A 24,951-nucleotide genomic window follows, 5' to 3' on the forward strand; every position below is an offset into this window, starting at 1 on the left:
GCAATAAGGCAACTTAAACAAACAGAAGAGATGTGGTCTTATATACAGGCCTGCATCTAGTGGCATGGGCATAGTGACTGGGAGGGTGCATGCCCAGGAGTGTCTAATCAATTACAGGGAAGATCCACCAGAGGGAAGATCAAGGATAGCAGAACCATTTAAGAACCTTCTAAATTCATGCTACTGGTTTGGTAAGTTACACTGCCCAGGGAGGTAAATATTAGGCCTAGGCCTTAAAATGTGGACACTAGGGATGAAACGGTTACCGGTTTCACGATAAACCACGGTGAAAATTGTATTTAATTTTATTCAAATTTTAATTATCATTAAAACTGTGTTTGATTACCACGTTTTGGAAAACACATGGTAAATACTGTCCAGCGTCAACCAAAGTTAGCAACAGTCAGATGCAGGCACAGCAACGTGGGTTTTGTTTTGTGTGAAATCATGGTGGAAGGCAGTGACAGCGCTCGGAAACGTCATTTGTGTTTCTAACGCAGTTATGCCAAAACCACGCCCCGTTTCTGCTGGGTGCATGTTCTAGACTCATAGGTCCGCGTCATCGGTCAACAGCCTGAAAGCGCTGATTGGACAGACTCGGAGAGACAGTGAGAGCCAGCCTGAGACTCACAGTACAGTCACTGCGTCTGGTGTTTTATGCGAGTGCAATGTCTTAGTGTTGCGGTGTTTCTCTATATTACTGTGTTCTGTGCTTGTCAGATGTGATGAATGCCCTTCAGCCGCCATCCCTTGTTTAAAAATGCTGTTAATATGTGTGTGTTTCGAGGTCCTTCATATAAGCAGTTAGTGCGCATTATCAATCTTACATCTCGTACAGTTAATGCTGATGGAACTTCAGTATTTGAACATCATATAACCTTTCCTGTACTTATAAGCTCCAGACACACACAGACATATGTAAATGTTAGACATTGTCTGGTTAAAACACAGGTAGTGTGTTTTAGCTTGGCGTTTGCGGCGAGCATCCGATCTGTGAGTGTTTGTTTACAAAATGTAAATCGTGTTCAGTCCATATGGGTCAACAATGGCAACGAACTGGAAGCAGCGCAGTAACTGATGATGGCAATTGACCTGCCCAACAAAACTCACTCAATGACTCACTGAGTCTGGAGTCTGGATGATTCGTTCTTAAAAAGAAACCAAGCTGCCTCTCAACTCGTTGAGTGTTATAAAACTGAAGACCATATGTCCCATGTTGGTTACACATTCCTTGCTTAGTGCACAATGAGAAATAACTCTTATATATATCATATGTGTGTGTGTGTGTGTGTGTGTGTGTGTGTGTGTGTGTGTGTGAGATAGAGAGAGAGAGAGAGAAGTGAGAGATTAAATGTATTTTGTGTTTTAAAAATTTAAAAATTCTAGATATGAATTCCCATAATTGCTTTGTTGCAAAGCAACATTATTGAGGGCGGGATTGTGCTTTGGCAACATTTAACTTGTGTTTAACTTGTGCGTTAAGCTGATCTGTCAATCAAATTGGGCACACAGCATTTTGCTGCATGCTGAATAAATAACACAGATTGATTCCACACTCCTTTGAGACTCTATTTTTGTTCTTGTAAAAAACAACGATTTACTCAAATTGGTTGTTTTTGCGTCATGGAATCAGTGAATGGAATGAACTAATTGAAACGATTAACCAAACTGAACTGAATCAAATTAATCGAGTAATTAAAAAGTCGAACTGTCCATCACTACTGTACTGTGACAGCTCTCACTGTCTGAGTCTCTCCGAGTCTGTCCAATCACCACTCTCAGGCTGCTGACCAATGACGCAGACCTATGAGTCTAGAACATGCCCCCAGCAGAAACGGGGCGATAACATGTTATGTAGTTTAGTCACAACCAACATACTTTGTTCATTTAAAATCCGGCAGTCATCGACTTGGGTCATGCACATTGCTTTTCTTGTGCTACTTTTATATGCACATCTGATTTGCTTACTTAAGGTTGTGTTCATTAAAACCTGCACTAGGGAAACTTTTACCTCTCCACCACATGGTGCCATCTTTAATGTTAATGTTATTATTTTAATGTTTATGCACACAAAAAGTGCATAGTGCTGCTCATTTTCTTTGTTTGTTGGTTTTAAATATACAACTTGGTGAAATTATTTCAGTGTGTGTATCAGTACTTTTTGAACATTTCCAGCACATTTCAACAATACCATGATAATACTGATAACCGTGATCATTTTTGTCACTATAATCGTGATATGAAATTTTCATTCCGTTTCATCCCTAGTGGACACCAAAAGTAATATTATTATTTTCTCCTATGTCAGTCTGTCATCCTATAGGAATTTAACTTTTTCACTCCTCCATGCCTAATGGTTTATTTCTACGCCATGTATTAATTGTTTTAATCTGTAAAGCGCTTTATGTATACCTTGCAGATGGTGCAATTTTAAATAAAAACTGATTGATTGACTGCTTGGGCAATGTTTATTTTATTTTTTTTAATGGTTGCAACCAGCTTCTCTGCATGCACTGTTCCACCGATGAGTAATTCACAGAGTGCAGGTTAAATGTATCAGCTAATATTACTTTAAGTTCAGAGGTATCGCAAAACACTTTTTTAGTCTGCATTTCATTCCTCCCACAGCAAATGTGCATTTCCCCCGTTCCATGAAGCCTGCATGAATGATATTCAGCAGCAGAACAATGAAGGCTACCTGAGGGCTATCTAGGCACCCCTAGCCACCAACCAGTACCGTGCACAGATTTTTTGAGAGGCAGGGGCTCAATCCAAAAAAGGGCACCCTGTCTTGGCGAAGTGTGGTCCAGAGGGAGGGGGTGTTCTGACGAAGTGCGATGTGGGGGGGTGGTGCTAGGGATAATGCTCAAGCACCATCTGGGGTCTATCTGTGCACATTTCTGCCACCACCCACCCTAGAGGGATAATGAGGTGCCCCCACCAGAGGGAAGATCATAGATAGCAGCACCATTTAAGATCTTCCTTAACTTCATTCTAGCAGGGGGCATCATTGCTAATGATTTAATTCTACACCTCATAAGATTTGTTTTAGTCTGTGAAGCACAAGATGTTGGCCGCCTTAGAAATTATTAAATGTATAATTATTTTAAAGTAATATAGCCTAGGTATTTCCTTTTTTTATAGCCTAGTAGGCCTATGTGTATTTGCTAAAATGACAATGTAACATATAATGTTGACCCTCAAGTCCCACATGGAAACTACACTTTATAAGGCTATCCTAAACTTAAAGCAACAGTCCCACTATTTCTAAAATCACGGTTTTATGCATCTTTGTGTGTTGTTATAATAGCCTATATTAGCAAGATATTGACCACTCTTCCAACAATACCTTGTTAATATACACTACCCATTATATTGAAGTCTAATGCTGTTGTGACACACTGATAAATTAATGAAAATAAATACATTTTTCTTGCATGACAAATTAAAAGAGAAACAAATTACTTAATGAAGATTCTACTGAAATAAGAAAATTACTGTTTACCTTGCGAACACACACACTTAACATACATTACTGTGCATTGGCCAATTCATACAAACCGCATAGGCAATAAAAGTGATTGCTGTAGATCTCCTTTTGTTTCTTTTTTTAATGTGGAAACTGTGTTGACTTGATAATAGTTGCCACGGGGAAGACAAATCTGGTTATTACGTAGTTTTTCCTATATCCAGGATCTTTGGACATGACACATCAGGACTAACTAGAGAGAGTTTACATGCAGAAGCTTGACATCTGCCATTATTTGGTACATTTAAAATATGTTTTATGTTTTAACAGTTGCGGATATGGTTTTCTCGTTCTGGAAGAGTGGTATGTATCTTACTTATACAGTATAGCAACACAAAGAAGCTTAAAACCATGATTTTAGAAATGGTAGGACTATCCCTTTTAGTAAATACATATAGGCCACATTAAAAACCTCACAATGAATACAGGGGTTTTTTCCAGACTCGCCTAGAAGGAAGATTGAAGTTCTAAAATTGTGAATTACAGGCTAATGCTCTAATGGCTAATCTTACAACAACAAGATTCTTCCAGCAGAGCAGAGAACATTACTGTATCTTAGCCTTATCCTGGAGGAACCCCCCCTTACCAAGGAAGGTTATTTACTTGCCATATCCGCAGAAATTGCCTCCTTTGTTCTCACCCACTGTAATGGAACGTTCTGCAAATTTCAGACGTGGTTTTATATACATTGGGTTAGGTCAAGAAACAGTCAATCTCAGCTGACTGTATCAGAAACAAGGCGAAGTATAACATTAACTAGGGCTGTGCGATATGACGATATATATCGTATGACGATAGAAAAACGTCTATCGTTTCATATTATGCTATATCGTTTATATCGTAGTGTCGCAAATTGCACTCTTTACGGCAGTATTTTTCGTCATTAGGACGCTTTGCGTTCTTCCCGGTTCTTCCACACGTGTCGGATGCGGCATGAAATGAGCATCAGAAACACAGACAGACATGAGAGAGACCTGACACACAATAACACACAACCAAGAGACTCTTTAATGCGCAAGCGCACACGCTGCGCCCCGCTCCCGTCGCCGGGCTGAACTGGATCTGCAAGCAGCCCCCCCGACAATACACGATCGCACCCCCACCCCCGCTAATTTAGACGGATATCATTTGTATAAAATTAATAAACATTTGTTTGCATTTTAATGAATTGGAAAGCAATGCAAACACATGCAGAAAGTATAATTTTATTTTTATTAAGATGGTGAAGTGGTTCAACAGTTGTATTATAATAATAATGATAATAATAATAATAATAATAATAATAATAACTATTTTGTATTAACATCGTGATGTACTTGTAAGTAGAACTGAGACGCGACAGTCACAGGAGAAATGTCTGTCCAGCAGATGTTAATGCACCGCTATAGACCCGGCTGTGGTGAATCTCCCTGAATCTGGACCTTTACTGCGCATGTGCTGCGTGATCACTATTACTGGTGTGACTGGTGTTGTGTGACAGTAAATCATACTGTGTGTGTGTGTGTGTGTGTGTGTGTGTGTGTGTGTGTGTGTGTGTGTGCTCTGAGGAAGATAAGTCGAAACGAGTAAGCATTATGATGTTCACTTTTTCTCTAATAAATCATTTTGGAGACATCGGTGAATATGGACTGTTTTTAGACGGGAGCTGCTGTCCTTCCTTCTTTGACCGGATAATTGTTCTATATAAAATCCCTGGGATAAGGCACCCCGCATTTAAGATGCATTAAAACTATTGTAACGCCTGCTATTTTTAAACTTATATATCCCATAACAACATAACACATGTAATAGTAATCACACAACACTTGCGCTGTAATGTGTGGCATTCTGCATATATTTACCATGACAGCCTGCATGTAGTATTTGTTAGTTTTGCTTATTGGAGGCTTAACGAAATACTTGTAGTTTGAATGTCTTTGGTTTTATTTTGTGGCTTGATTGGATAAAAACAAGAAATATCTAGATATATACCGTGTATCGCCCAAACTTCTAAAAATATCGAGATATTATTTTTAAGTCATATCGCCCAGCCCTAACATTAGCCATGCCAGATATATTAAAGAAAGAATTAAGAATTGAGTTTACATTACATGATCACCTCAGTTACACATAAATACTTTACTTTTTAAGACTATGGCTTAGCAAAAAGAAAATGCAATAAGGAAGATAGGGAGGCCTGGTCTTAATAAAAAATATACGCATCAACTAAGGTTGTAAACACTGTGCCCAAATTTAAATCAATATGAAATATTATTAAAATACTTCTAGGTCAGTTGGGACTATTAAATTACTGTTAAAGTTAGCCAAGTTTAATGAACAAATGCATACTGAAGAAGTCAAAACAGAAAACAAATGGTCAAGAAGTCTAGCTCAATATATATATATATATATATATATATATATACACTCACCTAAAGGATTATTAGGAACACCATACTAATACTGTGTTTGATACCCTTTCGCCTTCAGAACTGACTCTTAATTCTACGTGGCATTGATTCAACAAGGTGCTGAAAGCATTCTTTAGAAATTTTGGCCCATATTGATAGGATAGCATCTTGCAGTTGATGGAGATTTGTGGGATGCACATCCAGGGCACGAAGCTCCCGTTCCACCACATCCCAAAGATGCTCTATTGGGTTGAGATCTGGTGACTGTGGGGGCCAGTTTAGTACAGTGAACTCATTGTCATGTTCAAGAAACCAATTTGAAATGATTCGACCTTTGTGACATGGTGCATTATCCTGCTGGAAGTAGCCATCAGAGGATGGGTACATGGTGGTCATAAAGGGATGGACATGGTCAGAAACAATGCTCAGGTAGGCCGTGGCATTTAAACGATGCCCAATTGGCACTAAGGGGCCTAAAGTGTGCCAAGAAAACATCCCCCACACCATTACACCACCACCACCAGCCTGCACAGTGGTAACAAGGCATGATGGATCCATGTTCTCATTCTGTTTACGCCAAATTCTGACTCTACCATCTGAATGTCTCAACAGAAATCGAGACTCATCAGACCAGGCAACATTTTTCCAGTCTCCAACTGTCCAATTTTGGTGAGCTTGTGCAAATTGTAGCCTCTTTTCCTATTTGTAGTGGAGATGAGTGGTACCCGGTGGGGTCTTCTGCTGTTGTAGCCCATCCGCCTCAAGGTTGTACGTGTTGTGGCTTCACAAATGCTTTGCTGCATACCTCGGTTGTAACGAGTGGTTATTTCAGTCAAAGTTGCTCTTCTATCAGCTTGAATCAGTCGGCCCATTCTCCTCTGACCTCTAGCATCAACAAGGCATTTTCGCCCACAGGACTGCCGCATACTGGATGTTTTTCCCTTTTCACACCATGCTTTGGAAACCCTAGAAATGGTTGTGCGTGAAAATCCCAGTAACTGAGCAGATTGTGAAATACTCAGACCGGCCCATCTGGCACCAACAACCATGCCACGCTCAAAATTGCTTAAATCACCTTTCTTTCCCATTCAGACATTCAGTTTGGAGTTCAGGAGATTGTCTTGACCAGGACCACACCCCTAAATGCATTGAAGCAACTGCCATGTGATTGGTTGGTTAGATAATTGCATTAATGAGAAATTGAACAGGTGTTCCTAATAATCCTTTAGGTGAGTGTATATATATATTAAAATGAAGCCTTAAAAAATAATAACAAAGGTTTCATGATGCGACTAGAAATATGTTTTAAGGCTTGTCAATATGCATTTGTCAGATAAAGAAGCTCTACTTTTTATACCATTTACACACCAGTAGTCTTCTGCTACTTCGCCACTCTACTGTCAGAATATGACTTCCTGTCAGAATTTGCCACGTTATAGATGTGTAAATGTTCTACCCCGTCAGAAATTGCAAGGGAAATGTAAAAGTAAATTCTGTCAACTCACATTAAGTTGTCAGAAATTGCTACCCTTGTTGCAATTATGGAGAAAAGCAGGTAGAATATTCTCAAAACTGCATTATGGTGTCAGCAAATGCCACCCTTCTTTAAACTACATGGCAAACTAGGTACTACAGTCTGCCAAGTAGTGCTGTGGCATGAGATATTACCATAAGTTTATGGGTGACCTATGCGAAAGTTAGACATTCCTGACCAATTGAATTATAAGCAGGGCGAGTGGATGGATTGGTTTGATGCGGAAGCCCAACTGAAGTGGCAAACTCTCTCACGCTGCCTTACCATAAGCTGATAATTATTTTCCTGCTGATAATGCAAATATTTGAAAAACCTATATTTCAAAACTCATTGACAGGCAAAACAGAAGGATTTTTTAACTATAAAAGGTTATTGTTCCTCATTATTTCATAGCCAGATCAAAGGGTTCGTAAGTCTTTTTCAGTAGCAGCCTAGGCTATCACTATAATTGGTTATGGAGCCATTTTTAAAAATAAGAAAAATAAATCCTATTTGTATTTCTCGCATGGAGAAAATAAATAAAGAAACAAATAAATGATATATATATATATATATATATATATCATACCTGATTCGTTCAAGGACTAGATAGGATAAATGTTTCAAAGTCCGTGTAGCTCTCTGGAAAATCATCCAGAAGAACACTTTGCAACTGTCAATCAATAACCAGTCTGACATATAGCCTGAAAGGACCACCATAAGTGGAAAGCAGACTCTTCTGACAGGCGCATGTGAAGAGGCATTACAGAAGATGATTTCTTAAATAAAAGTATAAACCGAACAAATCAAATCAATAAGCTGCTTAATTGAGAGGAAGCAAAGCTCAGTCAAGGTAAACTTTGTTTTCCTTTTCTATGTAAAAAGTTCAAGCTGAGGTACGCATGTACAAATGCCGTGAATTCATGAGTCACTGTTTTTTTCTGGCTGTGAACTGTTTAATACATTCATTGTTCACATTCATTTGTTTTTTGTAGTCCACCAGGAATTGATGTAAAAGGGGAAGGCCACAGATGTTACTCTTTAAAGGAGTTCCGGTCGATTCTTTGGTTAAAGCCAATTAGGGTTAAAGAGAATCCAAGTTCTTTTACAGTCCAGGGAAATCATAAGCCTTGCATTACATTTTACTCAATGGGACAGTTTTCATATTGAGAGAGAAAAAAAATACCACCAAGACAATTAGATGAAGTCAATCTGCAAAGTAGTGTTGTTCTTAATAACCTGGTCAACTGGGAATGGTAATGACTGAGTCTGATAGCTGGAGTTATCTTGCAGCTATATCAATATGCAGACACACAAAACACATACTGTAAGTAAATTACTAAAGTCCACTGCTTGTGAATTCTCAGCGGTGAGAAAAGCAGAGATTCCAGAGAGAGGTTTATTTGTAACTGAGAGTTATTACAATCATGATGTAGCCATATTCTAATCTGATCAATCCCAAGTGTCCAGCTCTTACATGCATCTCTGTGAACTGAGCTCAAACCAAAGCAGGTCTCAGTACTAGGCTGTGCACTATGGAGCTCGTATCCACAGACAGAATTTTAATTTCCCCCAGGCAGTTATTTTTAATAATGATGTATTAAGTATAATAATATGACTGTTTTGAAGTCTTTTTTCTATAAATCTGTACTTCTGTATTCTGTTTTATATTGTAAAGTAGGTCAACTGAAAACATGAATTAAAATAGTTTCATAGTAAAATGTGTACTCTAGAGCAGTGGTCCTCAACCTGTCAATTTCGATCATTCAGTTGATCCTGAAGTAATGCAGAGTAGATAACTTCAGACAACTCTTCAATCCCCCCCCCTCGTCTCCCCAGGACCACTGCTTTAGAGAAACTGACTGTTCCTGTTCCACATTGGATTAATTTTGTTTGAAAAATGCACCTCACAAAGGGTTAAAATACTCATAATAGTGTTTGCATTCATGTGTATCATGTCTGTCTTTGTCAAATGGGAACTGAAAGCCCAACAAACATCACTGTATGGCTTCCAACTTCATTAGCATTTATCTCTTTGAAGGTAGGTATGTTCCAAACAGAGTGAATAATTTCAGGTCCCCAGGGGAAGATATTTACTCCCAGTATCCCATTCACAATGTTAATTTAGTTTTAATGCACATTTATTCTCCTGGTCTTGTAGAAAGTAAAAAAAAAAAAAAAATGTAGCAGCATTAACAGACTGCATAGATTTCACTCATTTATCATAATATAGTTCTCTAGTCTAAGGAAGCAGATTAGATAACATTTCAACTGCTATTGAACACAGACCCAGAAACAAGTCCTATTAATTCTATGCCATTATCAGTATACTGTATGCTGCATGACTATGAAGGTTAGATCCTGTTTGCTTTACTAAACCTAAAGATTGATATATAAAGCACACATTAAAAAGGTCACACAAAGCAAAAATCTTCTTAGAATATAGGGCAAGATATGCAAAGGTTTGGTGGAGATTTGGCTTGGTGGAGAACACAAACAAACAAATGCCACAATTACACAATGGCCATGTAATGCTGAAACCACACTGAACAATCTTCACTTCAGACCACAGCGTTTATTAGTGAAACACCTCATTTAAATAGCACATAATAAGAAACAGACATTTAATAATAACAATTAATAACTGTAAACTTTGTTTAATTAAAGATTAATCCTTTTTTCTTCATTAATTATTGTTTGTATAGTCAAATCTAGACCATTTTGTAGAAAGTGAGATGCCTATTAGCAACTCCCATTACTAATTGGGCTTTTGAATGCTATTGGTCTAATATATTTTTTAATAAGTGTCATTTTAAAGCAAACAACAAATGCTTCACTCAAATATCATAGTCAGAGGGAAATGATTTGCATACAGTATGAATATATGCATTTACACTAGGACAAATAATCTGAAAAGAGAAGATGAGATATTTTGCTAGTGTGAACAGAACTGAACACCTGCTGGAAACTCCTCTCTCTTAGAAGATTAAGTCCTATTTGAAGACATCAGAATATTTGCCTCTTTAAACGAAACTGGAAGATGGTTTTCCACCAGATGTCATTCTAAAACTGGCAGAGCTAACATGTTTTTTGATTTGTTAAATATGGAATATAAAAATAAAACAATACCAATGCATGTTTTTAACAGTATAGGGGTCAGTAGATTTAAGCATTCAGCTATTAAAAAACAATGTATATAACATGACATTCATACAGGTGAATAACTAGATAGGAGAAGCAAGCGAGAACAGTACCCGATATTCCCTCTGTTTGAGACAGAAGAGTGGGAAATGCAGTAGTTAATCGTTACTCCCACCACACAATTGTTAGGTCCTTTTGTTCTGAAGACTGGGACTGTGCTGTATGGGAGGCGATTCGTGAGAGTCCAGCATTCTCCAGATTTAACATGTTCATATTCAACTTAGCAGAAATGCCCTTATGAAATGTAAACAAATATTTCCAGAACATTTCACAATCTAAATATACCAGATCACAGGCACTCACCATGGACAATTCCAACAGATAACTGTACATTGAATTGTACTGTATATGTATAATCACATTTAGATTGCTTGTCATTTAAAAAAATATACATGTATCCTTCAATTACATTTATTTATTCATTTAAATTGTGCCCCTCACAGGTTCAGAGATGAGTGTAAATGTATCACAGCATCTGTTTATTTCACTTCTCTAACATAAACTAGTTACTGTGATACTGCCAGGGGTTGCCGTGAATACATGAGGCAGAAAGGAAAATAAAAGGGAGCCTTAAAAAATTACTGTAAAACCAAACACAAAACCTGGCCTTGGAGTCGGCGCCGGCTACACGTGGGAAGGAAGTCCCTCCCTGTCTGCTTCTGGGCCACTAAACAGTTTCCCAGTAAAAAGGTTTAGCTAAGAGCATATGGGGGCAGGTGAGTAATCCAGGTTTAGTCATAATCCATAATCTGTTGTAGTTCAGAAAAAGGGGTTGTGGCCACGTGGATATTCCTCATATACTCTGTGTCAGTGCCTAATCAGGCCTCAAAAATCAATCATCGTCAAGCCAGGTACACAACAGTCACCACTCCTCTCTCTCACCTCGCAGTTGCCTGCTCTTTGAACAGCTCTCCTGTGGCCCTCCTGCAGGGCCCCTCAGGTACAAAGCAACACAGAAGAGCAGGTGTTTCCTTTCCTTATGGTTGGCAGGTGTGTTGCACCTGCTGGGCTGACAGGTGTCTGTGGATGCAGGATTGATCCATCGGGGGGAACCAAAGCCTCCTGACCACCACATACCATATACCACACAACATAGTGTGCCACAGTACAGCAATGAATATCATGCTTGGGATCTTATTTTGAGTAATAGTGTGTCCTGAGGAGAAAAGTTTCCAAAGCTGAAAGAGCCCACATTGCTCTGCCACAAGGGAATCTTATTTCTATCCCATAAAATACAGCACAATGTCTCCTGTTGCAATTAAGATATTGGGCATCCATATTTAATATTTAATTCTATGGAAATATGTTTTAATTGAAACGGACGCCAAATTCAAATTAGAGATACCAGACAGTGCTGTTAAATGAAAAGTGGATTGCAAGTTAGAGAACTTGCAGGGTTGTGTGACATGTAAAATCATGGGTTCCAAACGTGTTAGAAAGCAGGTATGTTCTCCGTTTTAATTGTTGCTGCCATTCATTTCCAGCAGTGTGAAATCCTTTCCTCAACGGAATTAATTACATTTGCTTTTTCATCCTTAACTCAGTGACACTTGTCCATCTTCATTTTAAGCAAGCTGTCAAGTCATCTCTGCTTGCTTCTTTCTTTAATCAGTGCATGTCTTTGAACTGATGGTATGCAGTTCAATCAATGTATTTTCCATTTCTAAGGAAAATCTCCTTTTAACATAACATTTATAGAGTGCACACCTTGCTACTGCACAACTCAGACAAGCAACGATAATCAGCACAAATTGTCTTCAAATGGCACCTGTAGCAAAATATACAAGTCTTTAAGCATGACAGCTTTTTACAGATTTGTGTATCACCTTCAGACAACATATTGGTGTGCCCCACCTGCAACAACACAAACAGGGATCTGATATCTCATTACTCTGGATCTCACATTTCTCGGAAAAGAAGAGTCCCTGGGTATGAATAATGTGTGCTGAATAATTTCAACCCCACTGTATACAAAAGTGCCTTGCTGAATGGCTGAAAATTGCTGTATCACATTCAGTAATTTGGTAATCCTGATAATTAGGTTAAGCAAAGGTACTTGCTTTTATATTGAGTGGTTTATATGAATCCTTTACTATCCTGCAATGTAACTCAAATTATTTTAGTTTTCAATTTTGTTTTTTATGTTGGCTATGAAATCATGAGTAGCCTATAATTTTATATCATCAGTTGAGGCATGTAGGCAGTTGTAATCTACCATTCAACTCACCTTGGATAAAGGCATTTGCTGAATAACTTTTTTTTTTTTTTTTTTCATAATCATTCCCCTCAAAAAGTCAAAGGGCACAATCCAGTGGCAAGACTGGGTGATCTTACAGAAGACATGCACATTACTTGAGAGAAAGCACCTTAAAAACTCTGGGGAAATGTTTCATATGAGATATACCAATCGCCAGACATCACTGAGTTACTGTCAGAGCACTGGAGGTCAGGGATGTAACCCACCTTGTGCTGAAAACCAAAACAATTTTTTTAGATAGCGACAGTATACAAAAGCACATTGATTTTTATATTTACATAGCCGATAGACTAGTCAAGAATTTAACGATTCATTCAAAAATAAAAATAATCACAACACCTTTAATACAAGAAAGTATCTTGGGTCAGGGCCAGGCAGTTAAGCAGTTGTAAGCCAGTCTAAGCCATTACCTCGCCAAATCAGAATAAAGAGGCACTGAAAGTAGCTTGGTTTGACTTTAGATTGAACATATGGCTCTTAATTTTTATCTTCACCTGTATGAGAAGAAAATTAGGTTAAAAAAGCCTGTTGGGACTGGACTAATATATTAAACCAGCATAGTGCATTAACTGCTTTAATATTCAGAGCTGAAATAAAAAAAAAAACAGGCTCAGGTCACATCCCACTTGATTTCTTCCCTGGCGATGAGTTTAGGAAAGTGATGTCTGACTGCATAATCCTAATGCCAACCAGGATACCAAACACCTGTGAACTGCAAATAACCAAGCAGAGTTCCTATATTCTTTTAAAAGTTTTATACAGGAAAAGGAGTGTAACATATTGGTCCTACAAAAATTACACCTGTTTCTTAAACTACTGTTATATAATCAACATTGTATTAGAAAAGACTGTATTAAAATATATTTACATGGGCACTTCAGGTTCAATAGAGACTGAAGTGAGTCAAGTCTGACAGATGAGATGGACAAAGGGATTCAAGTAAAATTAAAAACAAGATCTTTGTGCAGAACTGAGAAATAACAAGTAAACTGGGTTATACACAGAATTGTTTCAATGGGCTTGCATTCTCTTCACATTCAAAGGGTGTAAATGTTTGATTCCCTATAGCCTGGAGTACAGAACAAAGTAAAGTGCTGTTTAATTAATCAGGAACATGTGTTAAAGTGGTCTTTGTAAAAACTTACATTAGTTTATGGGGGTTGTGAACATATTACTAATTTAAGTAGCATAAACTTGGAGACAGTCAAACTGCACAATTTGAATTAACCATCCCGGTATACGCTGGACAAATTCCAATTAAAGACGATGTTGTTGTTGTGTGTATAACAACTACACACATAATGCACATGTCATGTATACTGCTGAACTTGACATACAGTATCTCAGCTAGAAGTGTTCAAACTACACTATTGCTCGTGGAAAAAAAAAATGAAATTTGAAAATACATCAAGATTTAAACACTTAATAAAATGTTACTGCTGTAAGTGGGAGTGAAAAGATTTAGTATGACTATCAATTATTAAATTCAACAAGATGAGGAGTTTAAAAGACACCAGCTGAACTACTATTTTGCCAGCATCATTACACTACTGACAAGTCATTGTCCAGCTCATTTACCATTAAGTTCAATGTAAGCACTTTTAACAGTAACAGGTTTCCCTACATGTTTTTAAGAGAAGTTTCAGTCAAATATCCCAGGGGTGTCATTATTGACTTCTAACTCAACATATGTCACTATCTGCACATATGAAGATATGTCAATTTCCTTGAAAAAGAAAACAAAGCTCTAAGTCAAACCAAAAGCATTGCTGTGAAACTATATAGGGAAAGACTGTCGTTCCGTCATTCCTATACGTGAATGGGTTGCAATTCCTTTATTAAAAGGTAAATGACAGCAAAGCTAAGCAAGACTGAAGAATGGATTAGCAGAGTGCACAGCAGGGACACGTACCTCAGTGAGGGAAGGGTTTACAGAGGTGGAGCAGCTAAACACAGCTGATGCATGTGGAAATGGTGAAAAACTAGAAGTATAAGCAGTTTAACCAAATCTGTTCTGCTCCTTTAACAGTATGAAAGAAATACTGAAGAGGCCTAATTTTTTCAACAGTGGATTATCTGGAGAACTTGAGTTATTCTCCTGTACCGCACAGATGGTGCTGTTTCTTACCAAGGGCGTTACAATATTGATTGTATTCAATAGGCAATACAACGCATAGCCCATCAGAGAATTTTTTCATGATACCGGCTGTACAACTTAAGTATTTTATTGGATTACTTCACATGGTGTAATTTAAGCAGGTAAAACATAACTTCATTGTGTATTTAATGGGCAGGAAGCTAATCTCTTAAATCCCCTTAGATTGTTTCTCCCAACTGATGCCCAAATGCTACATCTACCTCTTAAAAAACAAGATTGGTTGTGAAAACAAAGCATTATTTAGTCTCAGTTGTGAACCACTATGCTTAACTCAATGTCAAATTGTTTTAAAATAAAACAATGGGAGAAGAAATACAAGAAAACTGTATACAGCGCACATTGAAAAGGCCTGGCCCATTTACTGAATGCAACATAGATCTTTACATTCCAAAAGAAAGATAAAGAGAAACCGCTAAATGTGATATGCTGAAAATGAGCATGTGCAGCCAATCCATTTTCTCATCTGCCTGACGGGAAATAAATAAGTCTCCCACATGAAGGGCTCCCCCAAAGAAATAACAGCTGCTGAAACCCTTCATAACAGCAACGAGCTGTCAGAAATGATAACTGCACTCCTGATTACAAGGTTGCCAAAAGACCTCCAGAAGACGGGCAGGATCACAGATTGCTCAGACAAAGCACGATACACTCCACAAACAATTTTGAAAAATTAAAACAATGATATTGCCATCAAAATCGAATCGCTGACAGCCCCGTACTTTAATGCTTCTAAATTAGCTTCACAGAAGGTCCTGACAGGCTCATCTTTTCTAAGCAACTTGTGGCAGAAATCGTCTCAGGTTCTCACCTGGTCGACCTGGCACGCTATGTCATTATGCAGAGTGAGTCACGCCAGTTGGAGCTTAATGTTTTGAGATGTAATTTTGGCAAGGTAGTAGGGGTGCAAACACGTACGTACACTTCGTTATATATGACAGCTGAGAACGATTTTAGACCACCACTTAAGGTCTGAAATAAATGCCAGCTTTCGAGTGTTAGCCTTTGTAGCCTTTAGCATTACACAAGGTAATTTTAGTTCTCTCATTAAAACTAACAGTGGTTTTCAGAATTTAAAATCCCAGACTAAGAATATCAAATGCAAATAAACGAATGCTATTGTGTCCACTCAAGTGTCAAAATATGAGAGAAATTCCATTCAAAATAATGAGGAATTTACCAAATTAAATATAATTCATTTTATTATACGTATTTTTATTATTTATTTTATTCAGCCTTCAATTGAAATGTAAAATATTTAGTATGCATGTATTGACAAACAACATGAGTAGTGCCCTGCAATTAGCAAACATTTTCTACATACTGTCTGTCCAGTAAATCCAACATTTTATTTTCAAAGCATTTACCTACCTCTCTGTAAATCTCCTTCTAATGAAGTGGTCATTACTATACAACCAGTTGGCTACAATAACTGCTTTTGGAAAATTACCACCATGTAGGGTAGTTACATAAAAATGGAAACACACTGGGCAGGAAAACCACAAGAAATTCAGACAGAAATAAAATGCATGTTCTGCCACAAAATCAGCAAGCTCTGTATGAGGAATGACATCATCTTCACAAAAATATCCCAGAGAAATCTAACAGTAAAGACATTTAGTAAAGCAAGTTTTAAAATAAGCAGAAAGGTGGCATATGTGACAAGTATGGGATATTGACGCAGACCTGGCATGGATTGGATCACGGAACTTAATGAACCATTTCAGTTGTGTCCTTTTTGGCTTTTTATTTGGCAGGTCAGGTGCATTCATAGGTTTGTACTGGACTACAATGCTGGGTTTCAGATGACATTGGTGAACTACTCAGGTTGCATTAATGACACAGGAGCCTTACAGCATTGTATATCATCAACTGTGCTCACTGTTCTTTCCCATTAGTGCAGCTGAGGCATGTTCCCAATTCTTCTTCCACTGTCTTTCTCTGAAAATAATAAAGCAGAAACAGACCATGTTTGGTAGGTTAGCTCAACCCCACCGTCTGCCACCCCCTTTGGAGTGGCTTTGAGCACATTCCCCACACACTCCGCCTCTCAAAACTATCTTTGTTAAGTTAACTTTGTCAATATGACGTTTGCTCTGACGGCACCATTTGGAGGTCGCCCCATATACTGTAGAGGATTCTTTTAATAACTTTCTCCATGACATGTGGACATGACGATTGTGTAAATAACACTTTACAGGACAAGGAAAGAACAAACAGACAACAAACAGGAAAATAAAAGCATTTCTAGGATCCTTAATAATGTGATTTCCTTTTTTCAACACTTGATGGATACCTCCTATCATCGTATAGAGGAACAGACCTCTCACATATTTGGACATGTGGGGAAATAAATAAATATATAAATAGCTAATGTTTTGGCACAAGAGCAAGAAAGAAAACAATGTCCTGCTTCTTGCTTAACTCACAATTAGTAACAGCTGTGATTTTCCACTGAATACATCACTATGTGCATTAACAATGTTGCACAGCATATTTTGTATCTTATCTACAACCCAGACATTATCACTTTAGTATTTAAAATATAATCCATAAAGGCACATGCCCCACCAGCTTTTCAGACTGTCAGAATAACCGCTGCGTGCTTCAGGGAGAACGCATTAGGAAAGCAAAGAATAAAAAAGAATAAAGAACACACCATGAGAAAAATAATCTAATCAATTTACATTCATAAAGGAATTGCATAATTCATACCTGTTTATTAATATGTATAATGTGTGAATAATCTCTTCAAAGCCAACATTACATAAACAAAATGCCTAATTCACACTAATGGCAGTCATTAACAATGTACCCACAAACGACTCACCTCCAGCAGCAATTCCATTATTACTAACCAAACACCCATAAATTCCACCTTCAAGGCACAGTTATGACTACATAGCAAAGTAACAGCCCTGGCTTTTTTGTCATTCCAGCAACGTCCAATGGCACAGCCTGTGTATCTGCACATTTAGACTGAAGCCTCACAGGCTAATAAAGCTGTATACACCACAGTAAACCCATCTTAACTCAAAATGAATGTGTTGTTATGCAAACAGTTTTACTGTTCGGAGCAAATTATAAATTTAATTTGTCGCATGAAGCATCAGGAATTAGAGTGAGAAATGATTTTGTTTGAAGTTTTTTTTTTCATTTGTATTAATTTCTTTTTTAATTAATTGAAGGCTAGAAGAATGTGCAGCATGTATCGGGTAGGGCTGCCTAACAGGACAAAATCATATAGAGAAAGAAAACAAAATGAGATACTCAGTGTACAAACAACTGTGCTTTTTAAATAAGTAGGGGGCCTAAATAAAAATTAATCACCTAAAGTGACTCAAAATGACCACTGAAAACTTTCCAAGAGTATCTTTTTTCCTTAAAAATAATGTCAGAGCGTACAGCTGTATCAATCAGACTGGAGCTCAGGTGGACCTTAATGGCATACGGAAATAATATTGGACGTCTCTGCGGAAAAGGTTTGACCTTTCATTTTTACTCCAGTCACATGTATTTATATTCACTCTGACGGACTATGCCGGATGAAGGCTCCTTGAGCTTCCGTAGTCCCAAGGTGAGCTGGAAAGGGGGAAGAAACTTAGCAGGAGAAAGATTGTGCAAATGAAAGTGAACAGGCACGCAAGTTAAAATGCAGATAACCTGCGAATCAGCAGTGACAGGCAGACTTGCACAGCAGAAGCTGGCCTGAGAGAGGTCCATTCCCCTGGGAGGCCCGGTGTGCCAGTGTCAGAGACGCATTAGTTGGGGTTCTCATCCTGAAGGGCTTACATTAAACGCTATTGAACTGTGATGGTAAATAAGCAGCATTCTGTTTAGCTTGTCCTTTACATCTAAATTGAAGATTGGTGTAATTGATGAGTTATCATTAGGGGAATGTGAACCTCACACACGCAAGGTCATTGTAATGACTGGCAGGGAGCACAATCGATGCACAGGTTTCTCCTCATGCAAGTCGCCCTAAAGGCCTGAGCTTTATACAGGGGGGGGCACAGTGGCTTTGCACTCAGAAATCGGAGGCCTTGAATGGAAACGGAGTTGACTTGCAGCTGATTAACCAATTCCCACTTGAATGACTCCGAAAGAGGCAAGAGACTGCCTCTTCAGAGTTAAATTAGCGTCCTGCTTTCTTAAACATCACTGTGAACCCAAGCCACATGGCCTTTTACTGTATTCCATTAACCAAACCTCTATTTAAAAAAAAAAAAAAAATCTGTATACAACTCTCTGATTGGATATTCTAAATATAGTTGAGGTCATTGACCATATACTTCAGTCCCAAGATTCGTTGTTTATTTCTTGTTTACTTCAAGTAGTAATGCAGCATACAGCGCAACAACAAAAGTTCTCATTTCAATTTGTTCAAAAGACTAATATAAAACCAAACAATAAGAAAGTAAGAGGTAAAAGCAAAGGGTATGGCATATGCCCAAGAGAAGGTATGTTAATGTCATAGCGACATTCAATGTACAGTACAAAGATAATGATCTTACATTTAAAGATAATTATACATTTTATAAAGTGGTATGATCATAGCAAAACATATTTTGTGTGTGGTTTCATTTTAGCTCTAAAATTATAGCCTATAGTATAGTGCATACAGTAGTTAAATGTGCCTTTCGAAAGCATGTACAATCTGAAAAAGGCAATCCATGGAACTAAATATAATTTTGAAGAGGATGGGTCTCTTTAGACTATATTACAGGGCAACATTTGTACTACATAAAGACCAAAAGTCTAAAGAGATGTTTCTTTAAAATAATATAAGAGCACCATTAGGGTTAAATGTAATTATAATAATAAAATAAATGTAATTTGTACTAATCTGATACTTCAAGTGAGTGACAATTTCTCCTTCTGCAGCTGCAGAAGTGTCCTATTGACAAAAGAGAAAATGTTTCTTTTCTATACAGCAATTGTTATAGATGAGAGAGATCTCCACAGTACTGACCAACAAAGCCACTTGACAAGAAACTTTGAGGGATCAGCAGCCCTTTGTTTAACACAAGTTGAAAACTGAAGTATAAAAGAAAATGGTATACCTAAATGTCAGCCAGTTCTGTGGTTTACAAAATATGTTATGAACTACCAATACAAATAATAATATCAGTCATGAATATAAATTATCATCTAATGTTCATTCACACCATCTGAGGAAATCTGTGTGTGTGTGTGTGTGTGTGTGTGTGTGTGTGTGTGTGTGTGTGTGTGTGTGTGTGTGTGTGTGTCCCGTTTCACAAGCAGGAAAATTTGCACAACTGATTGAAAAAACACTGATATAAAAGTAAGAGTCCCCTGCAGTGTGGAAGCTAGAAAAAGCAATTTCCAAAAACAAAAAACAAAAAAAGTGTAGCACAATCATTTTAACACCCTTCTCAGATCTCAGCCCCTCACTGCAACTTGAATTACTGTCAATACCTTGAGGATGTTAACAATTACACCAACTTACCAGGCTGGTGGAAGCAGATACTGGGACAGTGCACTTAAACGTTGTGCCTATGGAGCAAAACTAAAATGAACATCTCCTTTTCAGGGGCACAGCTGAAGGCCTAGAAAAGCTATTTTGTGTCAAGTGCATAGAGGGTATCCATGTCCTACTCTCAACCTTCTAGTTTCTTTTATGACAACCATTACACAACACAAAGCTGTTAAAAAATATATATTTTTGGCTCATAATCTAAAGCACACTTCTTCAATGCAAAAAATACAATACATACATACACTATCATAATACAATAAAACTAGATTACTTGAACCCTTCTCTTCTGGAGTTCGTATTTAAAATTGAATAAAACGAATGTCTGAAATATGAGAAGTTTAAAATATCAGCATACGATTGTGATAAAAAATTACTATAAAAAAAATAAACATGTTTTTGCTGATGATGAAATATCCACATACTGCTTCTGGTGCCTCAGTCCCAGATGTGGCTTGGCTGATTGTGCTAGATGAAGGGCAGTGTCTCTCACACTATATTCACAAAGACCAACTCCCTCCAGTAACTTGGCAGAGTTTGTGCTGTTGGTGTTGGGAAGGCCTTCTTTCTTGGCTAATCGTCAAGGCACCTGTTTTTAGACCATGAGGTCCCAGGGTCAATGTCACAGTCACACAGATCAAAGAATCAGGTACCACAAGGGTTTGCCATTTCCTTTTGGAAAACAGCCAAAACACACGTTGCTTCTTCTTTTACCACTGGCATAAAACCCTGCATTGAGCCAATCCTCGAGGTACTTCTACCAAAATCGAGATAAATGCACAAAATGCTTCTTAAAAACACTATTATCAAGCCAATATTTTATTCAAAACAATTATATTTAAATTTATATTGCTTTCAAATCTATACTGAGATATGGGTAACCATGGGTAACTGGAATAATGTTACAGCACATGCTTTTATGAGCAGTTGCATGTTTTACAGAAGACTTCAGAGTGTCAGTGTTTGTCATATCATCACAAAATGGTTATTTGTTTCCTTGCACAAGTTATTCAATAATCATGGACAATGATTTCAAAATCCCAAATGACTTATTTTTCCACATAGTATGTATGAGAAACCTTTGTTTTTGCAGATTCCTGACCTTGCAATAAAACATGGCTTGTGATTCACACATACTAGTTACTGCAGTGCATCCAATAGTGTGTGATGAAGCCAAAACATCCAACAACAGTCATACAAAAAAGAAAACTCTCCAGTAAACAGCTTAAAAGAATGGGCAGAAATAGGTTGTACACAGTCCGGCTATTCTACCTAGAATAGATGCATTCTTCATTTATAGGCAGAATAAAATATATGACTATATCATAAGTTGAGCACAGCCCAAACTCACCCCACCGAGGACTGTAAAGACTTACCTGTGGCGATGCTCATCATGCCCTCCTTGACCGTGGATGATCTGCCCTCCAGGATGCTTCCCCTCCTTGCTGGAGTCAATGTGGGGTATTAGGACGTCTTCCAACCCCAGGTCGAAGCGCTTGTGCTTGGAAGAGTCTGGGAGGAAGAAGAAAGCTCCAAAGCACAGAGTGATGAAGGCACTGAGGATGAGGAGCAGGATGAACTTCTCAGAGAGGCGCAAGGTGGCCCTGTGGTGAGGGAATGATGCAGTGCCGGGAGATAAGGTGGGTATCCTTCTTCCAGAGAGGGGCAACAAAGCTGGGGTGGTCATGTTGGTTTTTATTATTGGTGCTATAACTACAGTTTATAGGGTTTCCTTTATACCGTATGTATTAGGCTATCTCATTTCGGCAGGCAGATGTTCAAACAAGTTGCATTTATTTATCTTAAGCGACGACACGTTTCCTCTTCAGCTGATTGACGAGGGTATATTCTGAGAAGGGAAAATAAACAGTTCATTGCAATGATGAAAGCCTTGCCTAAGACACTCTCCTTACCGTTTCAATATCTGTAAGCATGAGTCAAAGTGTGTGCCTGTACTTAAATGGCACGTTAGATTTAAATAACAAACACTATGCAAAGAAAGATCAACACGACTGCACGGTAGGGGGAATGCAATGCTTTTTATCTGCCGTATTCAAATGATGAATATTTATCACATCACATATATCCCCATAAAAAAAGCTGTGCGCAGTTTTACAATATCGATGTCGTGGTGGCCTGTGCCACAATACTTCACCCCCTGAGGGGCAACAACAACCAGGGCAAATCAAATACAGTACAAATTGCTTTAGTGACAGATCATACAGATCTTAAAAACCTAAGGAAATATGAACTGTCCGGTAACCCCTCAGCAGGCACGGATCTGACTGTGTGTCAACTTATGCATGATGCTAAAATATTAAATTGGCCAGTCACGATTTCAGCTCAGATTAATAATAGTTGGCTGTGCGATCCCTGCTTCTCCATGGCTGGGCATCAATCACAGCGGCAGCCCTGTGTGATAAAGCGGAATAGCCAATGTTTTTACAACCCCCAGTACTGAACATGCATGACGTGAGGTTGTGTCAATTCAACTGCACAGGTCATCGTTAAAGGAAAAACACATATACTGATTCATTGGTTAATGTGATGCAGCATGCTGTGATGATCGCTGTGCATACAACTGCAGTAATGTGGCCTTAAACATACGTTATACAAAGGAAATAGCTGTACATACCGTGCAAATCATATTGTCCTTCCCATCCATGCTCAGTGGTCGTCCGGAGCAAGAGTTAAAACCCAACAGATCAATAATCATACCACATCAGTACTGTTTAAAAATCAAGCGCTATCGCCCCCAAAGTAGTCTTAACAAAACAAACAAAAAACCATCCTAAAACATCAGAAGACGGTCACATCTTGGACGGTTTGCAGGAAATGCAACACTGGCTTGGGCATGTCTCGCACAGGACAGTGGACGATCATCGGGAGCCGGGGAAAATGTCCCGTTACATTATGATGAAATAAATCATGCCTTGCGGTGAATCTCTCAACAACTCCTGCTTCTCATCCAGGCCTGATCTCAGCAGCAGCGATAGGAGACCCCGCTGCGTTCAATGCACTGACGGCAAACTGGAGATTTGAACACAGCTGCGGCGCCAGACCGATCTCTGTTAAAACAGTCCTTGCATTTCTTTTTTTGTTACAGTTGCTGCGCTTTTCTCCCCCCAGTCATCGCTGAGGCGCCGGGGCTGACGGAGCGCTTTCTTTTCCGATCACAGCCCGCACATCGCCCGACTCCGGGGTGCTGGGTCAGAGCTGCCGATGCTTGTTCCGGGGAGGTTCATGCCTGGAACCGGTGCAACCGGCTGCATGTCATGTATTTCCAAGTCTAGATTACTACTAGGCAGGCACGGCGATCTTTTTTTCCTCCTGATTTCATTAAAACGGCATCCCTCCATCAGAGATGTTGTTACTGCAGCTGCTCCTCCTCTCAGTCCTCCAGCATCCCATCGACAACCGGGCGGGGGAAGTTAGGGAGTATCTCTCAAGTCAGAGGCGCGGAGAGAGCGGGGCGCTGCTTTTGGCAAAGAAGAGACGTGGTTCCTCTTAGGGACGGTCCGCAAATATACCGCTAATGGCGTGCTGCTTTGCAAATCGACACACGCCCCGCTAGAAAAACATGAAATACGCCTGTAAATGATTATAAATGTACATCTGGGATGCAAAAATGGATACATACAAAAAATACAGTATATGCAAGTTGAAGTACAAAATGTAACATTAGTTGCAACTGTTGTGTTGTAACATTCTATATTGGCATTTATTTCCTTACCGAAAATGTGAACAGCTGCATATCTTAACAGTTAATTAGATTTCAGTTTACATATCATTGACTGTATATTAATATAGATGGATTCCTCCTTTTAACATTGCGTTGAAGTTATAAACGGAATAATTGTACAGAAAGGATGTTTAGTAATTCAATTCTTGGTGCACAGACGGCAGACTTATTAAAAGGACTGTATGCAACATTTAACACTGTGCTTAGTTTGAACAATGTTTTCTTACCAAGGTAAACAAAAAGGTATGTATCTTAAAGCTGCTCGCACATATAACAAGGTTATAAAACGAAAGCCCCTAAATCTTAATTTGCAGTGTCTGTTTCTTAAATGTTTATATATAATTATTTATTATGATCAGTAATGTATCTAATATTCTTAGTTTGTGTATGTTGAACAGCAACCTCTGATTCAACAGTCCTGCATTCCCACAGCTGATAGGTTGCAAATGCAGCATTTATTTTTGTCATATTTTAGTCCATATTTCTTTACTTCTCATTATTAATAGTGAGGTCTGTCAACCTGTCATCCTTTATATGCACAATGTAATTAAGATCAAAGAGCAGACACTGAGAAAAATACATCATATAATTTATATGAAGGGTTGTAAAACACTAAGATATTAGTACAACTTCCACAATAATACATAAATTAAGGTTTTAAATTCTG

The 24,951-nt window shown here is 38.3% G+C and overlaps 1 protein-coding gene across 1 annotated transcript in view; it reads right to left on the minus strand.

Moving 5' to 3' along the window:
• man1a2 (mannosidase, alpha, class 1A, member 2) overlaps positions 1-23,964 on the minus strand; it is a 159,102-nt gene extending 135,138 nt beyond the window's left edge. Inside the window, exons 1-2 of the mRNA XM_066706520.1 lie at positions 23,178-23,964; positions 21,919-22,391 (exon numbers count right to left, since the gene is read on the minus strand). Of these exons, the coding sequence (XP_066562617.1) occupies positions 21,919-22,229 (311 nt within the window). The 5' untranslated portion in view covers positions 22,230-22,391; positions 23,178-23,964. The remainder of the gene's footprint in view (positions 1-21,918; positions 22,392-23,177) is intronic.
• Positions 23,965-24,951: the final 987 nt, after the last annotated feature.

This window comes from Amia ocellicauda, chromosome 6 (assembly GCF_036373705.1).
Source record: "Amia ocellicauda isolate fAmiCal2 chromosome 6, fAmiCal2.hap1, whole genome shotgun sequence".
NCBI classification, from domain to species: Eukaryota; Metazoa; Chordata; class Actinopteri; order Amiiformes; family Amiidae; genus Amia; species Amia ocellicauda.